General features: G+C 44.1%; 1 protein-coding gene and 1 long non-coding RNA gene across 8 annotated transcripts in view; one reads left to right on the top strand and one right to left on the bottom strand.

The window, feature by feature from the left end:
- LOC109396148 (uncharacterized) overlaps window positions 1-4,478 on the bottom strand; it is an 84,707-nt gene extending 80,229 nt beyond the window's left edge. Inside the window, exons 1-2 of the long non-coding RNA XR_002126805.1 lie at window positions 4,018-4,478; window positions 833-971 (exon numbers count right to left, since the gene is read on the bottom strand). This is a non-coding gene — a long non-coding RNA (uncharacterized LOC109396148). The remainder of the gene's footprint in view (window positions 1-832; window positions 972-4,017) is intronic.
- Window positions 4,479-4,611: 133 nt separating this feature from the next.
- The window catches only part of UBE3A (ubiquitin protein ligase E3A), a 68,925-nt gene continuing 50,466 nt past the window's right edge, over window positions 4,612-23,070 (top strand). For 2 of the 7 annotated variants that reach the window (XM_019667742.1, XM_019667741.1), the window contains exons 1-3: window positions 4,616-5,188; window positions 19,799-19,862; window positions 22,110-22,228. Coding sequence is in view for 3 of the 7 variants with exons in the window: in XM_019667745.1 (XP_019523290.1) it covers window positions 22,209-22,228 (20 nt within the window). In the remaining 4 variants the exon portion in view is untranslated. Of the gene's footprint in view, window positions 5,189-19,798; window positions 19,863-22,109; window positions 22,229-23,070 lie in introns of all 7 variants that reach the window. The other 5 variants (XM_019667745.1, XM_019667746.1, XM_019667740.1 and 2 more) reach the window with 5 other exon arrangements.

Genomic DNA, 23,070 nt, shown 5'->3' with positions numbered 1-23,070 from the left:
TGCAAGTCCTCCTGTCTGTCACCCTGCTCCAGCCACGGCGCCTTCCGGGTGCTTCTAGATGGCTCTGGGCACCTCTCTGCCTCGGGCCTCTCTGCCCGGAATGCGCTTCCTCTCCTATCCCCACAGCTCGCTCCCTCGGTGCTGCCCAGCCTCTGCTTAGATGTCATCTTTTCCATGAGACGTCTCTTGCCATCTGCATGATCTCATTCTTGTAGCATTCTCTATTCTCTTCACCTCAATTTATATTCCCCCTTAACACTTGTCACATTCTGACACACATTCTGTTGGTTTTCTTTCTCCACTAGGTCAGAAACTCCATGAGGCCAGGCTCTGGTCACTGCTGCATCCTTGCCACCTAGACCAGGGCTGGTACGTCAATCTATTCAATCAATGTGTACTGACTGCATGACTGAAGGCTCGCAGGAGCCCCATGAGGTCGGCGCTATTATCTTTCATACTTCTCTGATCAGGAAACAGAGAGATCATTGAAGGTTTAATGGAATGTTCTATATCTGGTAAGTGGCAGAAGTGGGGTTTGCATGGTATAAAAAAGCTCACCTTTACTGAGCTTGTATTATGCACCCAAGCATTATTCTAAGTGCTTTACGTATATTAACATTTCATCCTCACAACAACCCCATTTTACAAGGAGAAAACTCAATCAGAAAGGGGCTTATGATTTTGCCTGGAAATTCTGCTTTTGCTAATAAATCTGGAGCTTGTGCTCTTAACCAGTGTGCTATGATAATTCTAAAACAAATTCTTTAAGAAATATATGACTGTGCCTCCTAATTGCCAGGAGAGCGACGGAAAGAACTCTAGGATTACTGACCTTATTATCATTAGGGACAGCCACAGATGGGAGTCCTCAGTCAAGGGCTGTAGGGTGAGCTGGTTTGATTCTCCATGCCCACATCCAACTGCCTCCTCCATTTCTTTTAGGACAGAAGGTCAGCTGCAGTAAAAGGGGCCTGGAATAACCATGGAGATTACAGCAGTTAGTAGCTGTCTCACACCACAGCTCAAGCTGCTCCATAGACTCTGACCCATGAAGGCCTCAAGGGCCCACCTTGTTGCTCTGTGATCCCTCCAGCGTAGCTGACAACCCCACCCACATGCCAATCGTCAGAAAGGGACAAAGAGAAATGGGACATTCTGTTTCTTTCATGGTATCTTCTGGGAGCTGCACACATCATTTCTGCTATGTCCCACTGGCCAGAGCTTAGTGATATGGCCACAGTTAGAGTTTATTATAAGTAGCCATGTGTCTGGGTATATATTCCATTATGAGGGATGAAGAAGAGAATGCGTATTAGGGGTCAATTAGCCATCCATCTCTACTACCCATATCTACTCAAATTTCATGTTCCCCAAACCCAATTCTTTGTTCTTTCAAAACCTGCTCCTCTCCAGTTTATCACATCTCAATTAATGGTGGCACATGGGACAAATGCAGCTGTTCAGTCTTAGATGTGTTGAGTTTCAGGTGCCTGTAGAATGTTCAGTAGAGATTTCCAATACGGGGTTGGAGATAGGTGTCTGAAGTTTCTGAGTGAGGTCAGTGTTCGAGGTTCAAACTTGATCCCTGACTGAAATAAGTGGTGACGAGTGTATGGAAAGGGTACCATTAGAGACTGTGGAATATGGTGGGCAAAGAGAACCAGGAATGGAGAGGGAGAGCGTTCTGCAAAGAAGACTTGAGGGAGAGTGGCCTGAGGAATAGGAGGAGAGGCTGGAGAAGGCGGGGTGATGGAACCAAGGGACCAAGGGGGCTGTTTCCAGGAGGAAGGCTGTAGAGGTTAGAGGTCATGAACACGGACAGGCAACCCTGATATTGGGCCATTAGGCCACTGTTGCCATCAGTACACGCAATGCACATAGTAAAATGGGGGCACATGCTAAACGTCAGTAGTGGAAGAGTGACTGGGAAGCAAATGGCAATCTAGTGTAGATAACACTTCTGAACAGAAGGGACAAAGTTAGTAGACGGAAATTATGAACAGGAGGGGGAAAACAGGGGGATTAGAGTTTTGAGAAGAACACCCCCCACAAAATATTATCTGCAGAAAGGAAGGATAGTTCATTTTAAGACAAGCGGTCGGGGAGTGCACATTCAGGCAGTTCTGTAGGAATAAGGGCGGAGGTGTGGAGTTGACACCTGAAGTGTGTATGCGAAATAATGACACAGATGATACTATTACCAGGACTATTACTAAGCACCAACGTTTACCGAGCACTTATGCCAGGCAATGTTCTCCATGGAGCTAATTTTACTTCAACGGTCTTTCTCAAACACTGAAAGCTCATTCTCTTTCAATAGCTGAGTGTGTAACAGTTTGATGCCACCTAAAAACAGCAGCAGTAACTTTCATCCCACCATATCTGACTTGCTTCTGTTCCACACTCTCAGTTTATTATTCCTGATCCCAGGGCAACGCTAGGTAATATAAAATTGTGTTTTTGCATTTTGATTCATCTGCTGTGACTCATATCAACAAGAAATCTTGAGCACCAAAAAAGCCCAACTTCACCAGCAATTTAGGGCAAAATGTTTCATGATTTAAAAAAAAACAAAAACAAAACAAGTTTATGAGTATCAAAAGGTATGTATTAGTAAGTACTCCCATAACCACTGAAGTATTCTTTAATTTTTTTCTCAAAGCCTGGCATAGTTCTGGATTACCAATATAAGTTCAGTTTGTTCAAGGAATTAATGTATTATGCTACAAAAAAATTAAACAACTTTCACTCTACACCTGAAATTCGAAAATTATTAGAAAAAACTGGGTTTCATTTTGACTGGAATAGTCCAAAAGTTTTACTATGTACTTAGTAGATACTAAGTTGTTTTTCTGGGAAAACACACCTGAAGAAAAATAGAGGTCTAATTTTGGAGAAAAAGAATTTATTAAGAATTGATATATATGTGGGACATTATTAGTATTCTAAGGATTCCTGATAGTATTCGTGCTGATAATTTTTACCAGCAAACGTTTCGAAATTCAAAAATGGATAAGACAATGAGCACAATGGGTTCTTGAATCAAATCTGACACTAGTGTCAACACATAAGAATATCTATTTAATACTAATGAATGAGAAGGGTTGTGGGTAATTTCTCCAGATTCCAAGGGGGACCTTTCTTGGTCTTAGAAAGGAATTGAATTGTCATTCCCACTTCTAACTAAGAGCAGATTTACCTCTTTTCAGTCTTTCATTTTTTTAGAACTCAGGGATTTCGGTCACATTTTGAAATACCAGATTATTATAAAATTACATTTATTCAATTTTTACTTACGAGGAAGTAGACTAGCTAAAGACATCTTCACATGCTAGATATTGTAGTAACATTTTGCTCTAACTATTCTAACAAAGTCTTTAAAAGATTTTCATTTTTATTTGCCTGATTTGGTAAACCCTTAAAAGAATGACTTTAGTCTCTTCCATAAACTGTAACTGCAAATAGTTTCCAAATGAGGATCTGTAATGGGGGACATGAAAAAAGAATAAGGGACTGAGTTAAAACTGGACATGATTTAATACTGTCATTTATCATCAGTGGTCCTAGAATAGCTTAAATTCCTCTAGCTTATTTTTTATAGTTGGTTAAGATTTTTATAGTTGGTTATTGTTGGGAAGCAGGGTATGTTCTAAGAATGACAGCTAATAGACACCAAGTCACATTGGTGTCTGTGATTGTTTATATAAAAAGCTTGAATGCTAGATAAATGGGATCCCATGTAGTACTTTATGGGCTTATCAGCAAAGGTGTAAGCTGTTAAGATTGAACTGTTAGTGATTCCATTACAACTTTGCTAGTTAAGTGTGCAGAGCCATTAAGAAAAAAGCCTTTTAAATAAAATGGTGACTTTGCTACTAAATATAAAGACGCATGGCTTTAAATGGGTTTGTCATACGGATCAAAATTAGCCTCTATCCAGCTGGTGTCAACCAGGGGGCCACTTTCTCTTTATCTACAACCTACCGAATGTCAAAATTGCAGGAGATGGGCTTTTACCTTCTTGTAAACTAGTGCCACATCATGTGTTGGCAGGAGTCTAAGCAGATGACCTTGGTCGCCTGAAAGCAGGCCCGCACGCTGGGGCTACGTCTGCAGTGTTTACAAAGGCAGCTCGGGGCGGAAAAGGGGTGGGGGTCGGAGACCTAGCATCTGGAGGCTTCCGCCCCGCCGCGGGGCTGAGGGCCTTCGAAGACCCCTGGGCATACTTTCGGAGGCGATTCGTCCCCCAACAACACCGAGAGCGTCCAAGTTTACACACGTTCCTCGTTTGGATAGACCTGGGGGCTCTCCAACACTCCTGAGGGCTCCAGGGGGGTTTCCCGTGCGCACCCTCTTCGCCCTCTCAGGCAGCAAACAGTAGTGGCTGAAAGGAGGCATTGCCCCACTCTGCCCAGTCCCAAGATGGCGACAGACCCTGATGGGCCTCCGAGGAGCCGCGAGTCACTTCCCCTTCCCAACGCTCCCTGCGCTGGCGACGACGGCAAGCGGGAGGGGGGCGGAGCCGGGAGGGAGGGCGGGGCAGGGCGCTGCGTCTCCCGCCCGAGCCCCGGCCCCGCCCCGCGTCGCTGCGTCCCGGCCCGGATCCCTCGCCTGGCCGGGCGGCGCGCGCTGCCTGCCGGGATACTCGGCCCGCCCCGCCAGTCCTCCCGGCTTGCGCCGCGGCCGCGAGATCCGCGTTTTTCCCAAGATGGTGGCGCTGGGCTCGGGGTGACTGCAGGAGACGACAGAGCCTGAGTCCCCTTCGCCAGACCCTCGACACACCGCCGTCCTCTCGCTTGCGCACCCCGCCGCCGCCGGCTTGTGCGTCACCTCTGCCGACCCGGCGCTCACGGCCGCGGGCGGCGCCGCCTCCCTCGGCTCCTCGGGGCCGCGCTCGGAGCAGCTCGCAGCCTAGCCGCGAACAGGCGGGCCGCGCAGCCCCCCGGTGTGGACAGGCAGCGTCGGAGCGGCGGCTGGCGACGCGCTCGGGGTTTTCTGCGGCCCCGGCATCCCCTCCCCCGGCCTTGATCTCCGGAGAAGGAAGCGCGGGTCCCGCATGAGCCCCTGCGGTGGCGGCAGCGAAAGGGAACGAGGTGGTGGCGGGCGGAGGCGGCGGGCGAGGGCGACGACGACCAGTGAGGCGGCCGCTGTGGCGAGGGCCACAGCCCAGGCGCGGGCGCGACCACAGGTCAGTGTGGCCGAAGACGGGCCCTGGGCTGGGGAGGCCGGGCGGCAGCTGCCTTCGTCCCCTGTGTCGCCAAAGCCACCCTTCGGGGCCGGCTTGGGTGGGGGTAGGGACGTCCCCACCCCCGCCGGGGGAGTGATTGGGGGCGCGTGGTCCGGACGGGCCGGTGCCAGAAGTAGGCCTCTGGTCGCAGCGGCTGCTGCTGCCGTAACTGTCAGTTCTGGCTGTGCGCCGGAGGGAGGGTTTTGTCGCCCAAGGGGACACGAGCAGGCCCGGGGAGGGCGAGCTGGGAGCCGGGCTCGCCGAGCCGGCCTGGGCCCCAGGCTGCGGAGGGCTGGCCTTTTCCTACCCGGGGCAGCTCTTTTCTCGGTGTGTACCCGGTGGGGCCCTCTTGGTGAAGAAATATTTAGACGTGTGCTTTGGTGGGTTGGGGTTTTGGGCGTGACTGGTTAAGAGGGTGGGCGGACGAAGTGATAAATGAAAGCCAAGGGTTGTGTCCACAGATTACTCACGGGATTCTGGAATTAAACGTGAGCTATTGGGTTTGCAGAGACCGTTCAATGCAACCCTGCAAACATTTGGCCTTGCCCCCCCTCCCCCCTTTTCAGTTGAGAAAACGAGAAGGGCTGTTTCCTTGTCGTGGTGGGGAGGTTTTTATTGGTAAAGTCAGAATTGAATGTGCCGAATGCTTTTTAGTCCATAAAATTGTTAACAATAATTTTAATATAGACGCTACTTGATTAAGCTTAGAATCCTCAAAAGACAATTTTGTCTCCGAATTTTTTAAAATGTCCTGTGGGGATGCTAAAATGGAAACATTACAAGGTCTATTTGGGATTACATTAAGGGTGCTATTGAAAATAGAAACTAATAGTATATATTTACAGTCCAAAGTTACTCTAAATCGTGAAGAAATATTAATATGGCCCATAATTTTGAATCATTGCACTGCCTGCAATATTGAGAAGCAGCAAATTACTCCGAAAATTTTTGAGGGGAGGGAAAAGGGCTTTAAATGGAAATGACCCAAACTTTAGAAGTACTGTTGGGTTCCAGTAACACTATGGTACCCAATAAATCTTGTTGAGTGACTTGAACAAGCAGGATGAGAAGTGTTTGCCCCACACCTTGACTCGTAAGTACCCTTACTAAAGAGATTATTTTGTAAACCATGTAAAAAAGTTAAGAATTTAGGAAGATTAAAAAGAAAGTTTTGTCATGGGTAGAGTGGAAATAATTTCAGAATTAGCCCTGCTTGTAAATCTGAGCTACTTAACCACATTTTTAATGAAACAAATACAATGTTATTGATGGTGCTGATAAACCCAAAGGATGACCAGGCACTGCAAGAAACTAATAATCATGACAAAACAAAAATAAGAAATAGATTTAAGAAATTATGACTATGAAATTAAAATGTAAACTAAGAAAGCCTTGCTGTGTCAGTACTTACTAAGTATAGTTTTTGGGGCTAGTGTCTACATCCCCTGGACACTGGGGGGGGGCAATCCTGAGGAGTTTCCTTTTATACAGTGTTACAAATCATAGTGCTTTGATTCCTTTTCAGAGGTTTTATAAGCGGCTTTTATTTTGTGTCAAATTCTACACTATTTTTTTAAATGACTTAAAAAATAGCTTCTTAGGTAGGTGCACTTAAAACTAGTCAGAAATGTGAGGAAGACACACTCTCATCCCACTTGTCCAGTCCATTAAACGAGATTTCTTGAGCACCTGCGGTGTCTTTGGTGTGTACTATTTAATCAGTTGTATTTTTTCAACTTTTATGTCATTTCTAAATGACCCATCATCTCTCCCCTGAAAAAAATCTGGAATCATTTGCTGTTTTCTCTCAATATGCAGTGGAATACTCCAGAACTGTGGACCATACCTGAATTTCTCAACTCAGGCACTTAAAATAATACTTACAGATGTCCATTTTTACAGTGTTTACTGGTTCTGTTTTTCTGTTATGTTGCACTTATTTAGACCTATACTTGTATAGGTTAAAATGTGGAAATGTTAAGTACATATGAAGCTGTTAAAATTGGTTTATTGATTTTTATGAGTGAAGACACATTTTCACTAGTGATTTTTCAAGTAAAATACTTGGGTAAAGCTGTAGTTGCTCATTTCTTCCCCATGACAGTTGGGACGATTCAGGACAGCAGAGCCCTTGACTGAGTGTGCTAGTCCCCACTGCAAACATAAAGAAGAAATGGACAAATGAGAGACATCGTGGTATGTTCAGTGCAAGTAGCTTTGGGATTAGACCCTGCCCCTTTTAATGCTGGTTTACTCTAGTTGTGTGGCCCTTGCCAGGTGACTTCATTTTGGTGAGCTGCAATTCTGTCATCTGTGAAACGGGACAGGAAACCAATTCAGAGTTAGTTGTAAGGGTAAAGTCTACAATGCCCTGCACACAGGAGGCACGTGGGTATTATTCTCTGAAGGCTTTCTACCCGGCTTTCTGAGTGACCTGCAAGCACCTTGGACACAGCGTCTGGCCCATTATCCTGTACAGTGTTTTCTTTCTCTCCAGCTGTGAACTCACTCTTTAAGGGCAAGGACTCGTAGTGTTTACAGGAGAGTGTGTTACCAGAGTGCGGATGAATTAGTAACCAGTAAACCATCAAATACGGTACCTACCGTGGTTATTAGGTACCTCCGGTGGTTACGAAGAGCTGAGCTAGCTGTAGGGGCTACAAAGACGAGAATTGTGACTTTGTCCCCATAGCACCATGTTTTGTGAAGTCCTGTCATCCTGGAGCCTCGGTCTCCTGCACCTTTGCCATCTTAGGACACTTATGTGGACCCCACACCTCCCAGCCCAGCTGCTGTTCCATAGGACACTGTTTCACCCCTTTCTTTATACCAGGTCTGGCACATGCTAGATGCTTGCTGTCTTAATATCTTGGTTCCAGTCTACCACCCCATGTCTGGCACATAGTGTGTTCGTGTGTGTGTGTGTGTGTGTGTGTGTGTGTGTGTGTGTGTGTGTGTGTGTGTGGAAAATTTCAAACAGATTTGACAGTTGCCTGTAAATGCTCTGATACTTTTCTGAGGTGATATCATTCTGTCTCTGGTTACAGATTCATAGACATTTTGAACCTGAGTGGGACTGGCCTTGAGGTCCATTACTCCATTCATTTTACACAGGTGGTGGAAACTCAAGTGCAAGGCTTTAACATGGGTTTCTCAAAGTGACCCGGGTGGCAGAGCCAGGCCTGCCTGTCTCCAGGCTCCAGCTTGGGACTCTGCATCCAGTGGCCTGTGGCTGTCCCACCTGTGGGAGGACTGGTTGCTTTGCTCTGTGACTGCCCGCCCACATTTTTGGAGCCACAGAGTGTTTCCTGCAGTGTTGATAGACAGCAGCCTTCACAGGACGCTGTCAGTGGACCTTTCTGACCACAGAAAGGAGAGCAGGAGACAGCTTCCTTTTCTGATAAGGAAAATTTCAGTAACTAGAAATTGTGTTGTCTACAAACTCATATCCTGTGTCCCAGACATGAGATGTTTGAAATACCGAAAGATGCTACATGAATGATTTTTAAATGAAATTACTTACCAGTAATACCTAAAACATTTCTTTGCTAGCTTTCATTTTCATTTAATCTCAGGAATGTCACCTGTAGTGCTTTGATCTCAGTTATCTTTAACAAGTAAAATGCCATTATGGATGGTAAGTCAGGATTATTAAGTACAAGGCCTATCTGAGAATGAAATAAGGCTAGTAATTTTTTGTTTTTTTGAATACTGCTATTTGCACATGAGATTTAGCTGACAGTTATTACTGTTTGATTCTAAGCCTTGTGACTGTGAACTCCCTAAGATTACATATAAAATTGTAAGTGCTTCGGAATCTCAGCAGGGTCAATGAACAAAAGCCACCGAGAAACATAACATGGAGGAAGAAGCACTAACCTTGGTGTCAGGAGATCGTGGGTTCCTCCTTCCCCTTTAGCTTTTCACTGGTCATGGGCAGGTCATTTAGCTTCCAAAGCCTTTGTTCTGCTCCTGCTGTCAGACAAGGTGTTACTTGCTTTGTTGGAGGATTATGTTTTTGAAATGTGATCATTCCTGAAAGAATGGATTAATACTGATTTAGTGACTTGCCCAAGAAAACAGGTTGGTTAGTGGTAGACAGGTGATTGGAACCTTGGTACATTTTCATGCTTTCTCCATTAACATTTTTAACCTTTTCACAGAAAAGTGTTTTAGGAGATATTTAGTGTGTGGATTTATTTTAAATTTGGTAAATACATTTGAAATAAACAATAGATCTTAATGTTGGTGATGCATTGTTTCCTATTATTAATCCACAGTTAAATTTCTTCTGTGATTTGCTTTCCTTTTGACCTCTCCTGTTAATTTGATATATGGCAAGTGAATCATATGGTTGACCCAAAAGGGTAAGAGGTTTTGGAGATATAGCATCTACAAGATAAGATTATTTCAGAAGTTTAAATCTAGGGAGTCTGCTGGAATCTTGTGTAAGATGTTACGTGTAGAGCATAGAAGAGAATGCTCCATAAGACTGTATTGATTGAAGCCAGCATCAGTACTGCAGATGAGAGCATGGAGGTAGTGTGTGGGGTGACTCTACCTGAATCCTCTCTCTACCAGTGGGGTGAATCTTCCTGAAATGATGTTCTTGGCTGGCCTGTGTGGACTCCGATGTGGGTGGTGACACGTAGCAACTCGGTGTGTTCCAGAGTTGACCTTTGGTGTCCACCTGGCCCTATCAAAGTTAGTCCAGCACAGATCCTTAATGTTACTGAAATAATCAGGAATTTTTTTTTTACCTGTCTTTGGTGTGCAGCTTGTAGCCCTTTTTGAGTTCTGTCGTGTGCCCACTGTCTATGCTATCGGTGATCCCAGATGTTCCTTTCCACCTGTGAGCCGGCTCAGGCTGCACACAGGTGCCGCAGCTGGGGGCTGAATGACGGCACTCCCGGTGCTGCACTTCCTTCCACATGTGACCCTGTCTCCGTGGATCCAAAGGGGTGGCTTATCCGTGTCACACTTTACAAGACCTCTGCCTCGGCAGCCTTCCTCTGGAATGCAAGAAGGTCGTCTTAGAATGCCCTTGTGGACTGTAGCCACCATCCTATTGCATTTATTTTTGTATTCTCTGGTGCAGAATAAATTCTGAATTCCCCCTCAAATTTAATATACAGACAATGCAGAGAACAATGTAACAACCATGTGGAGGCCACTCAGTACGGACATATTTTGTCACTTCCTTGCATTATTCTGCTCCCTCTCAAACTGATGCTCCTTATTATTATCTTCTCGGACAGCACTTCGAACACTGCAGGAGCCACTGTGCAGTGTCCCTACCAGGGGTAGAGCCCGATCTGCCGGCGCCCGCCCGTCTTCTCTATATGGAGCTAATGGGCCATACGGAGGAATGTGGTTAATGCCAGCTTATTAATTATCTTAGGACTTTTTCCTTAGGCATTCTGTTTACTGGACCTCTGTGTGTATATGTGCCAATATTGATAACCTCACAGTGTGCCATAAATAAGGTTATTAAGTATTTACCATTTAAATTTTTTGTTTAGGGAGTTTAAAAAAATACATGCCATTTGAGCACCTATTGTATGTGGCAAGTATACTAACTGATAAATCTTTTTTCACACAAAGATTAATTAATTAATTAAATTTTTCTTTTCTAGTTTTTTAAGTGGGTTGAGGTGTCATGGTCCATGTTGGTGATAGAAACTATGCTGTTTAAGATAATCCAGATTTAGAGCTCCTAAGAAAAGTTTCCCTAATTACTTAAGTTGCTTTATTCATATTTAATTTCTTAACACATTTTGCTATGTCTATAACATATTGCTATAGACTGAATATTTATGTTCCCCCCAAATTCCTATGTTGGCTCCCCCACTCCCTCCGTGATGTGATGGTGTTAGGAGGTGGGGCCTTTGGGAATTGGTCAGGTCATGAGAGTGGAGCCCTCATGAGTTAATGCCAGAGAGCCCCCTTGCCTCTTCCGCCATGTGAGGACCCAGACATAGGTCAGCTCTGTAGAACCACGAGGCTGGTCCTCCCTGAATACATCTGTCGGTGCCTTGATCTTGGCCTTCCAGCCTCTAGAACTGTGAGAGAGAAATGTCTGCTGTTTGTAAACCACCCAGCCTGTGGTATCTTGTTCTAGCAGCCCAAGAGGACTGGGGCACATATTATAATAAACATGTTGAAAGAGGGAAACTAGAAAATTAAGTGGATAAAGTTTGGTAGCTAAGGTAGGGACACCCTGTGCTTGACAGAATGGACGTGCTTCTTAAAAGCTGAAAGGACACTTAACTATATTAGAAAACTGAGTTAACATTAGTTTTTTATACAGAAAACTAGATTTCTGCATTTCAAATCATTATATATTTCTTTAAATTTAATTGTTGCTCAGTATACAATATTTCAAATGATCTTCTAAATGGAAAAGTAAAATCTATGGTTTCATTTAACTCAGCAGGGAGTCAGTCCCCTCCCTCCCCTGAAAATTCCTCTCCCATCTTTTGGGCTGGATGACAGGCAGGGAAGGGTGAATTAAAAATAGATGGACCTCAACTGGGGAACAGATAGATCACTTATCTCAACTGAAATAATTTATTTACTCCTGGATTGAAGATCCTGTGAGAACAGTAATAGACATTTGCTGACTGTCTCTTTTTTTTTTTTTTTTTCCCCATGTGCAATTTTAGGTATTTGTAAGAGCTGGATGAATGAACCACTTCTTAGTTCAGGACATTTTGTTCTCTGCTGTGGGCTGATGAACTAACTGATCGGGAGCAATTCTCAAGGCCGCAGAACTTTCAGAAATTTTAAGTAAGGACAGGATGGGGGTTAGCCTGGACAGTGGGCCACAGACCTATTGTATCCCCCCGTCCACTGCTTCTGCCTGTGTGGGATTTGACAAGTCATCCCTAGGAGGGATGTGCATGTGTTCCATATTTGTAGCTGACGGCAGATACTGAGAAATGGGGACTGATCGCTGGAGCCTACCAGGGCTCTCTGAAGGGATCGAGACCTCATTCCCCTAAGTGCTATGTTAAACACCTAGTATGGGTTTATATTCTTATTCTGAAATCTTACCTTAGTTCTTTTATAGTAAGGTTGGATTAGGTGATCTCCAAGGTAAATTCCATCTTGAGTATTATATGCTCATTTGTGCTTTTTAAAATAACGTGTATATTTTAATAATAAAATATTTAAAACATACACTAAACAATATAGGAAATACTTATTTTCCCACCACCCAGAGCTGTAAGTTATGCCAGCTTTGACTCTTTGGGAAACAAATGCAGTCTTACATACTAATGGGGTTCAACCTCACTGCCCCCAAGCCCTGTTCCACTCTCTGTACCTAAGCTGGTAACTGTCCTGATGTTCTGAGTGTATTTCATACCCTTGCTTATACTTTTACTGGACATATGCATGTGTATCCTTAAGTGATATATATGGCGTGGGTTTTGTGTTTTTATATTTTACAAAATGGCATTGTACATATCTTTCATCAGCTTGCTTTTTTTTTTAAGTCTGTTTTGAAATCTGTATGTTGATGCGTGTAGCTCTAGATTATTTCATTTAACTGCTGTCCAGTCCTCCTTTGTATGGATATATACAATGGACGTATCCCACTCTTGGTGGACAGTTTGCGTTTTCCCTTTTTGCTATTATTTGTGATCATTTTTACACATTTCTTTGTGCAGGTGTTTCTTTGGGAAGATTCACAGACGTGAACTTGCTGGGGAGTGGATTGTGAATATTCTTAGCTTTACTAGATATTGCTAAATTCTTCTTTAAAATGGTATTTCAATATATACTTTATCAGCAGTAAATGGGTATTTTTTTCCAGCATCCTGGCCCATACTTGGGATTGTCAGATTTGAATTCTTTTGCTAATTTGATGGACGTGAAGTGATATGTCATTTTAATTTTTATTTCCTTGATTATTAATTCTGGGTGGTAGATAAATGGATACAAACTGTATTTTTTTCTATATGTTTTATAAAATTTTAAAAAATTGTTTTAAAAAGAACATAAGAAACTGCGCCGGCCGGGTGGTGCGTTGGTTGGGAGCTGGCCTGGGATGCCAGAGAGCCCTGGTTCGGATCCCACATATGAGGGCCAGTGACGCTGCCTTCTACAGCTAAGATGCTGGGCGGCAGCTCGACCTGGAGCTGGGCTGCCATGAGTCGCCGGCGACGGCGTAGGCTGCAGCCTGTGCTGCAGTGAGCAGTGAGTTGCCATGGGCTACCGTGTGTGGCCAGCAGCCAGCGTGAGCGGCCAGCAGCCGCTGTGAGTGGCCGCCCAGAATCCAACGACTGATCTGCCTCGCCCGGGAAGAGCGCAATGATGGTGCCAACTTGGGCTGGTGAGGCGATGTCCTCTACGGCTAGACTGAAGAACAAAGGGACAGCGGCTTGTCTGTTCCCCTTCCCCTGATTCCCTGGTGCTGTTCCCATCCCCCAATTCCCCAATAAAAATCTTAAAAAAAAAAAAAAAAAAAGAATAAGAAACACTGTCATACAGCATTTATGTTGCAAAGGACCTTGGAGATCATCTCATCCATCTTCCTTTATAATGTAGTCAGGAAATTTATCAAAATAAGAATAACATATAAAGTCATACTTATTGTTCATTATAGTTTTTTGGGGGGGGATATAGAATCTCAATTTTTGGTGTCAAAATTTGAGTCCTTTATGATTTGTGTTTTGTAAGAAATTCCTTTTTCTATTGTCTAATAGTTGAGAGGTTTTTATTATTAGTTGTTTTCTGTCTTTTTTTTTTTTTAAAGATTTTTATTGGGGTATTGGGGGGGAGGGAACAGTGCTGGGGAATTGGGGGAAGGGGAACAGACAAATTGCTGTTGTTTTGTTCTTCAGTCTAGTTGTGGAGGACGTTGCTTCACTGGCCCAAGTTGGCACCATCATTGTGCGCTTCCCGGGCGAGGCACATCAGTCGCCGGCTTCTGGACGGCCGCTCACTGCGGCTGCTGGCCGCTCACGCTGGCTGCTGGCTACACACGGTAGCCCATGGCAACCCACTGCCACAGGGGCTGCAGCCTACGCCATCGCCAGCGACTCACGGCAGCCCAGCTCCAGGTTGAGCTGTTGTTCAGCATCTTAGCTGAAGAGGGCAGTGTCACTGGCCCTCATATGTGGGACCCGAACTGGGGCCCTCTGGCGTCCCAAGCCAGCTCTTAACCATTGCGCCACTCGGCCGGCCCTGTTTTCTGTCTTTTTTAAGTGCTCTTTTAAAAATACAAGTCTAACCTTGTTGCTTTTCTATTTAAAATTCTCTGGCTTTCTGCTGCTTATAGAATAGAACTCAGAATCCTTCATTGGCCTGTAAGGCCCCACATCACCTGGCTTTCCCCTACCTCCTCAGCCTTACCTTCCTCCACTGCCTTTGTTGAGGACCGTCGAACAGCCCTGGCCTTTTTTCAGTTTTTCGAGCTGTCAAACCTCCTCCTTGTGCCATTGCATTTCAGTCTGCCCGGAACACAGTTTTCACTCTTATCCTTTAGGGCTCCGCCTAAATATTACTCAGGTCCACCTTCCTTAAGGATGGTTCTAGAGCTTCCTGTGTTACACTGTTACAGGATTCTGCTTTTCCTGAGGAAGTACTTCTCTCAACTGAAGTTAATTTCTTTACTCCTGAATTGAACCGTCTATGAGAAAATTAATGTTTGTAGTTTGCCTCATTTTTTTTTTTTTAAGATTTTATGGGGGAATTGGGGGAGGGGAACAGACAAGTTGCTGTCCTTTTTGTTCTTTAGTCTAGTTGTGGAGGACGTCGCTTCACTAGCCCATGTTGGTATTATCATTGCGCTCTGCCCAGCTGAGGCAGATCGGTCGCCGGCCATTGGACGACTGCTCACAGCAGCTCATGCCTGCTGCCGGCCAGCCCCACAGCAGCCTATGCTGCCACCGGCGACTCACAGCAGCCCAGCTCCAGGTCAAGCTATTGTTCACCATCTTAGCTGTAGAGGGTGCAGCATCACTGGCCCTCATGTGGGATCCGAACCGGGGTCCTGCTGCTCAGAGCTGGCATCCCAAGCCAACTCTTAACCAACGCACCACTCAGCCAGACCTCTTGAATAATTTTTAAATTGTTGTGAGGGACAGGATTGGCTCTTCCAGGCGTCGGCAAACTTTTGATACGGAACGTACCCAAAGAGCTGCATGTGGCTCACGAGCCGCAGTTTGCCAACCCCTGAGCTAGAGGATGGTTACAGTGTGTTGCCAGATCTTTGATCTTTCCCTCACGTCGGTTTTGTTTTACACACCACAGCTCCAGTTGTCCTGCGCCCTCGCAGACATTTGGGGCTCAGTCTCTGATGTGGCCATCCTGTGCGATGGATAGTGGTTTGCCTCCATAGTTTGAAGGGTATTTTCACTTGATAGGTAATTCTAGGTCAACATGTTTTCCTTGCAGCATTTGTTTCTGAGAAGTCTGTTCTTACACTTATCTCCCTTTCCCTGTAGTCTTTTTCTCTAGCTTTTTTTTTAACCCTTCATCAATTGCAACTGATTTCACAGATTCATTGCACACAAAGATGCCGCTATGAAATACATCTTTACAGTACTAAGTCACCAGCACAACTGGCGATAGGTTACAGTAGGCGGGGAAGATACGGAAGCGATGAGTCACGATGCTTAGCTGTTAGATATTTGAAAATTTGTGTGCAATGAATCTGAGATCAGTTGCGCCCAACGGAGGGTTAAAGTTTTCCCTATACTGCAGGTTTTCTTTGTGATTATCCAGATAAGGATTTGTTGAGTTCTGTTTTGTTTGTGTGTTTTTTTTATGATAAGGATTTGTTGAGTTCTGTTTTTTTTGTGGGTTTTTTATTTTATTCTGTGAGTTTGCTTTCATCATATTTGGGAAAGTATCAACCATTATGTCTAAACATGTATTTCTTAAATCTTCCCTCTTCCTACTACACTGTGTTTTCGTGGGACTCTAGTTACATGTATATTAGACCGTTTGATTATGTCTTCAGGTCACTGACATACTATTTTTAATCTTTTTGTTTCTCTGTGCTTCATTTTGCTTTGTCTTCTGTTTCACTGTTCTTTCTTTTCCCTGTAGTGGCACATATTCTCAGATATTTTAGTTTATATTTCTAGGAGTTCCTTTTGATTTGTTTTAATGTTTACTGTTTCTTCATTCATGTATTCGTTTGAATCCTTGAGTATGTTTATAATAGGTATTTGAAAGTCCTTGTCCACTGATTCCATCAATTCTTTCACTTCAGGATCTATTGATTAGTTTCTTTTGGTTTGGGGTCATGTTTTTCCTATTTGTATATTTAGTAATTTTTGATTGGATGCTGGGCATCGTAATCGCCTGTTGTCTAGTGACTGGGTTTTGTTGTCTGTTAGAGTGTTCAGCTTTGTTTTGGCTGCCAGCTAAGTCGGTTGTGCTCAGCGTGACCCCTTCACGGCTGTTTTAGGGTGTGTTGAGAGAAGACGACTTCAAGGCTAGTGGCTCCTACGGGATTTGGTCCTTCTTAGTACTCGGCTGAGTATCCGTGCATTCTCTCTCTCTGGCTGGGAGGATTCCGGGTCACACTCCCCTTTCCTCAGCTTCCTGCAGTCTTTCTCTGCATGTTCCCCTCCTCGTTGGCACGCTCACTGTCTTACAGATTCCGCCTCCTCAGCTCTGCCGTCTAGCTTCTCACCTTGGTGAGACTGCTGTCCTCTTATTGGGTCCCCACTCCACTGACCACAGGTTGGAAAGTGCCTCCAGGCGGGAATCGGGCACTGGGGGCTCCCCTCATTGCTGCTGCGTCTCTCATGGGTCCCAGTCCTGCGCTGCCTGACATGACAGCCAGCGTCTGAAAACAGCCATCTCACATGTGTTGTCCAGTTTTCTTGCTTTTGACAAGAAGCACCCGTTGTACACTTTTTTTTTTAATGTTTTTTTTTTTTTTAATCTTGATTGATGGAGTGTTTTTTTTTGTTTTTTAAAGATTTTTATTGGGGAATTGGGGGCATGGGAACAGTGCTGGGGAATTGGGGAAAGGGGAACAGACAAGTTGCTGTCGTTTTGTTCTTCAATCTAGTTGTGGAGGATGTTGCTTCACTGGCCCAAGTCGGCACCATCATTGCGCTCTTCTCTGGCGAGGCATATCAGTCGCCGGCTTCTGGACGGCCGCTCACTGCGGCTGCTGGCCGCTCACGCTGGCTGCTGGCCACACACGGTAGCCCATGGCAATCCACTGCCACAGGGACTGCAGCCCACGCCGTCGCCGGCGACTCATGGCAGCCCAGCTCCAGGTTGAGCTGTTGTTCAGCATCTTAGCTGTGGAGGGCAGTGTCACTGGCCCTCATATGTGGGATCCGAACCGGGGCCCTCTGGCATCCCAAGCGAGTTCTTAACCATTGCGCCACTCGGCCGGCCCCCGTTGTACACTTTTGGATCTTTCTCTGGACGTAAACTTTCTTTTCCACTTATCTATTTATCTAATGCTCATACCATACTGAGTTTTTAAAAATAAACGTTTGATTGAAATATAGCATATGTATATACAGAAGAGCACTTCGAGCGTTCACATAGCTTGTTGAACTTGCACACTGAGCGAGACACAGCGTCAGCAGGTCCTCGGAAGCCCCTGCTGCTGTGTCACTCATTTCCTCTCGTTTTTCACTGCCTGTCTTCCCCCACGAGCTACCACTGTCCTGACTTGAGAAGCATAGATTGGGTTTACTGTTTTCACACTGGATATGTTAGAGGAGTCTCTCCTGCAACATATTTTTCTCTCAACATATTTTTGAGATCTATCAACATTGTCAGTTGCTATGTCATATTCTGCTTTAGGAATATACCACAGTTTAGTCATTCTGCTGTTGGTGGCATTTTAGTCATTTTTGGTTTGGGGCTGCTAAGAATATTCTTACTCTGAACATTTCACTAATAAAAGTCTTGTAGTGAACATATGTACTTCTTTCCGATGTTAACACAGGAGTAGAATTTTTGAGTTGTGGGGTATGCATACGTTTAGTTTGAGTAGATACTGTCAAGAGTTTTCTGAAGGACTTGTACTGAGTTGACTGTTTAGATTAAAACTCGGTGCTTTAATCCCTAGTAGAACAAACTGCTTGGGAGAGATACTATTCTATTAGAAAATGAAATTTTCTTGGTTATCCTTACTTTTTTGGTCTTCGAAATAAACTTTTGTGAAATTGGCATTGGACTAAATTTGTGTCCATTTGGGAAGAAATGATACTGTTGTTTGTTCATACGTAAATGCCATTTGAAATTAGCTCCAAATCCTTTGTCAGGCCATGGACCCTGATTTATTTATTTTTTTGTAGAGAGGGGGTGTGTCAAGAAAACATAGTCCTCATTACTATAAAAATTAAAATGTGGGAAAGATGAGCCCTGCCATCAATCAGGCGCTGACAACTAGAGGCACTGACAAATATATTGGGTTGTCGGAAAAGTCATGATGTATTTTTTCTCTGTTTTTCGTTGCAAAAATGCGTCATGACTTTTCCGACAACCCAATAAGAGAAGAGTGCAGTGGCAATGGATGCCATTGAGGTTAAGAGAAGGGACTGGTGGTGGAAACATGGAGAGTGGCCCTGAATGAGGAATAGTGTCCTGTTGACCAGAAGGAAGCCTTACTGATAACAGTCAAACATCATGTATTTTGTATATGTTTTACATCCTTTATTCTTCCAATAAAGTAAGCTGGAGGAAAGAAAATGTTATTGAAATCATAAGGAAGAGAAAATGCAATTACAGTATTTATTGAAAACAATCCACATCTAAGTGGACCCGTGCAGTTCAAACCCTTGTTGAAGGGTCTGCTATATATGCGGTGTGTTTATTTTCTATCATCAACCTGTAGGACACTGGGTGGGGTTCTCAGGGACTTGGTTTCCTCATCTGTAATAAAAGGAAATAGACCCCAGTTCCTGTTCCACTGAGAAATGCCCTGATGCATACAGATGAGTTAGGAATTTGGGTGCATGCTTTAAGTTCAGAATGATTTTTTGTAAGAGTCAAGTTTTGATGGCTATATTAAATGTTTGATTTAAGAAATAATAATTGCTACCATATTTTGAGGTCCTACTATGTTCCAGGCAGCATTGTTTTACGTAGTTTTTAAAACATTGTCTCTAGTTCTCATAACAGCCTGACCCGTGAGACTCACAGGTCAGAAGAGCTGCCCAAGGCAAGTAGTGGACAGATAGATGCCTGGATGTGTACCTAACGTGGCACACGCCTATCATGTGGAATTTAATCCAAAGTGGAAGGAGGAATTGGAGGCATGTGGTCAAACAGTTTCCATGTATTTCAGCCCTTTGGGAGGGAGGTAAGAGGAAAGAGGTGGCAAGTGCTGAGCTCTGGGTGAAGGTGGGAAGGTGGCTGTGTCAGCTAAGAGCACACAGGCCACCCAGCACCAAGGATGGCGGACGTGGCCTGCCAGGCTCCCTCCAGGTGGCCTGTCTCGTAACGTGTATGTTTTTGGGTATTCATAAATATTACCAAGATGAATTTACTTTTATAATGATTTTAGAAAACATTTTCTTTGAAAGTGTATCCAGTTGTCTGTATAAGAAGAATTGAGTGAGCTGTTTTATATTTTAGGTCAAAACTCTGTAAGATCCTGATTTTAGAATTCACCAGCTCCTCAGAAGTTTGGCGAATTATGGTATGTTTCTGTTTTACTTTTTGGAATTCAAAATTGCATGTACATCTTAATACCACAGTTAGAATAATTACAAATGTGTTCAGCAAACTTGGGTGCCTGCCGTTTGTAAAGCAGCCTACCAGGTAGCCTGTCTGAGGACCCCGAGTGGGACTTGGAAAGAATTTAGAGGAGGCCATTGTGCTGTGAGAAGTAAGATGTGTAGAGGCCGACTGAGGAGGCAGGCGTGGCATTAGGCTGTGAGTTATCATAATAGCTCCCGTTTGTTGAGCTCCTACTATGTGCCAGGCACTGTCCTGAACAATTTACGTGCTGGTTTCTTCATCCTCATGACAGTCCCGAGAAATACTGGGTTCACATAAAAGTCATGACACATTTTTGCAACGAAAAACATAGAAAAAAATACGTCGTGACTTTTCCGACAACCCAATAGTTACTGCTAGCTATTACCTCAGTTTTAGCTGTGAGGAAACTGAGGCTCAGAGAGGTTAAGTAACTTGCCCAAGATTTCCCATCTAGTAAGTGACCAGACGGACTCCAAGCCAGACTGGCTGTGGCCTGTCTGTGCCCTGTTGAGCACTGAACCTCAAGAAAAAGGGGGCTAGATGGGAGAACTTGACTCAGAAATTCTCAAATTGCGTGTAGCTCTTCAATGAGTGAACTCACCTCAGTCAGTTAGTCAATTAAGAGGTATTTTGTATTTCGACTTCCTCAATTTTGTGTTTACAGGGTTGGACGGTTGGACTTATTTGGATCTTCTGTCCATATACACTGTTAGTCTTACGAGAACCCAAGAGAGGGAACATTGTTCATTTCGGGGGCTCTATTGCCTCTTCCCCATGTGGCCTCAGGAATGTTCTACAGTAGGTTCTTATTAGGAGACATGTGATTTTGATAGGAAAATCGGGGGAATTGAATGATTTCTTCCAGGGATGATATGTCCCATTTATTGGAGTCCCCTGAAGTCACTTTTAGGTACGCTTAGGCTAACCCCTCACCCTTGTCTGAATTTGAGGCCCAAGTTCATAGGCTGCCAGGGGCATTTGGGGCTCAAGCATTCCTATTTGAACCTTCTCTTGGGCCTCAGATAACTTGCTGGATTCTGGATCCACACTGGTAAACACCTTCCATGGTTGTCTGTTGTCACTTCGAAGGTGATACTATCAAGAGTCTTGTTTCATCATTTTCTCAGCTTCCCTTAGTTCGCTTTTCAGATTTGGCCTGGGTGTATGGTTGAGTGGGGAAGTCATCAGGGGAAGAACTAGTTGCACCATGAGCTCTTGATGCTGGGATATTCCAGATGTCTGTCTTTCCAGAACTACAGTGTGATTAGGATGCCTGATAAATGTGAACAGTGACAATCAGGAAAGGTCAGCTAAGGCCAAGAAGGAGAGGACCAGGAGGTCCTAGGTGAGGGAGGAGGGGCTGCACTCCTGTTTTGACATTCTTTCATGAAAGTGAATATTAGTGGATTGATGGCTGAGAAAGAGAGCACGTTGTCATGAAAGTTTTGGCTGATGTTAGATTAACTACTTAAAGAATAGAATGAGTGGGACTAGACTTTGGTGTGTGTGTGTGTGTGTGTGTGTGTGTGTGTGTGTGTGTGTACGTGTGTTTGTGTACACGTGTGTGTGTGTACACACGTAACTATTCCATTAAGCATTCGGCTACCTGGCCAACCCAGTGACTGTTAGTCCCATTTAAATATTGCCACAATTGTGGGGTCTTAATCCATATTGTATATCTTTACTCATTTATATATGTTTAAATTGTGAAACTTTGTATAGCAAAACTAAACAAATCAGAAAACTCTAACCACGGATAGAAAGTCAGTAGTACATCTGGGTTAGTCCTGACTTCACCACTAATTCTAGAATCTTGGGCAAGTAAGTTAATCACTCCGAGGCTGCTTGTTTATTTTTTTAATTCTTACAATGACATCTGCTCAGATTAGGTAGAGCCTAAGCTGTCTGTCATGAGACTCCAACAAGATGCTGTTGACCAAAGTGCTTTGTAAACTGTAACACTCCATGGGAGTACGTGAGGCTGTTAACCACTTTTCTCAAGGGAAGAGATCATTTAAGAAAAAGAATGCTGGGAAATAGTCCTTGAAAGCATTTCCATAGTTCCTCTTCTAGTGAACATTTATTGCACTGACAGCTAATTTGAAGCTTTGAAGATTATTTTTTGAACAGTGAATCGGGTTTGTATATTAAAGCGTTCTAACGAAAGATTTGTTTAATTTATTAGAGTTATTAAATCTACGCTCAGATCAAGGTAGCAGCTAGACTGGTGTGACACCTGTTTTTAATCAGTGACTCAAAGCTGTGATCACCCTGATGTCAACGAATGGCCACAGCTTGTAAAAGGTAATTTTTGATGTTATTTCACGGCCTTGACAAGGCCGTCAAGTGCGTGCCCTGACACGTGACGGGATGTAGTTGTAGGAGTGCTGCTAACAAGCGTGCCGGCTTCTCCATTGCTCACCTTTCTCGGTTATTTCATGTTTTTCCCCCAGACCCATCCATATGAATAAAGGGAAATATTTCTCAAAAGACTTGAGTAAACATTTTATGGACATGATAAAAAGTACGAAAAATGTGTGGTGAGAGTTTTCATGAAACACTTCCACAAGTTTTTACAACTTGAATGACTACAGTGTACTTTCCTGCCCCAGAGAGCTACGTGGAGGTGATGAGTGGCTTGCAGGCGGGGAGCTGCTCCAGTAGAGTTGGAGGCGAGCCTCCACGTGGCTTTTCTAGCTCACGCTGCAGCGGTCAGATTAGTGGATGTTTGTGATCACATTTCCGCCATCGAAATCAAGACCTGAAATTGAGATTCTTCCAAGATTTCCTTTTTATTTTCTCATGTTATCTGCTTATTGTTTAAAAATCTTGTTTCTGATTTGTTACTCTGATAAAGTGTAGTTTCTGTGTCTGTTTCCTTTGATTATCTCTCCTGAATTTGGTAAAATTACGAGCGTTTTCTGCTGGATCCTTGCTTCCCCAAACCTGACAGTAAAGAGTAAAGACACTTTAGGGGCCAAAGCAAAGCTGGGAAACTTGCTGCATCTTAGCTGCCGCGTAGTTTTGAGTGTTTGGAATGCTCAGTGTGTTTTGGTAAATTGTTTACAATATTATAGAAATGAACTACAAGCAGGAGGACTAGAAGTTTCTTCAGATATGTACTGGTATTACTCTCCGCAGGAAAA

Source organism: Hipposideros armiger, unplaced genomic scaffold, assembly GCF_001890085.2.
Source record: "Hipposideros armiger isolate ML-2016 unplaced genomic scaffold, ASM189008v1 scaffold_504, whole genome shotgun sequence".
Lineage (NCBI taxonomy): Eukaryota > Metazoa > Chordata > Mammalia > Chiroptera > Hipposideridae > Hipposideros > Hipposideros armiger.
This window is presented reverse-complemented; position numbering and strand designations above follow the sequence as displayed.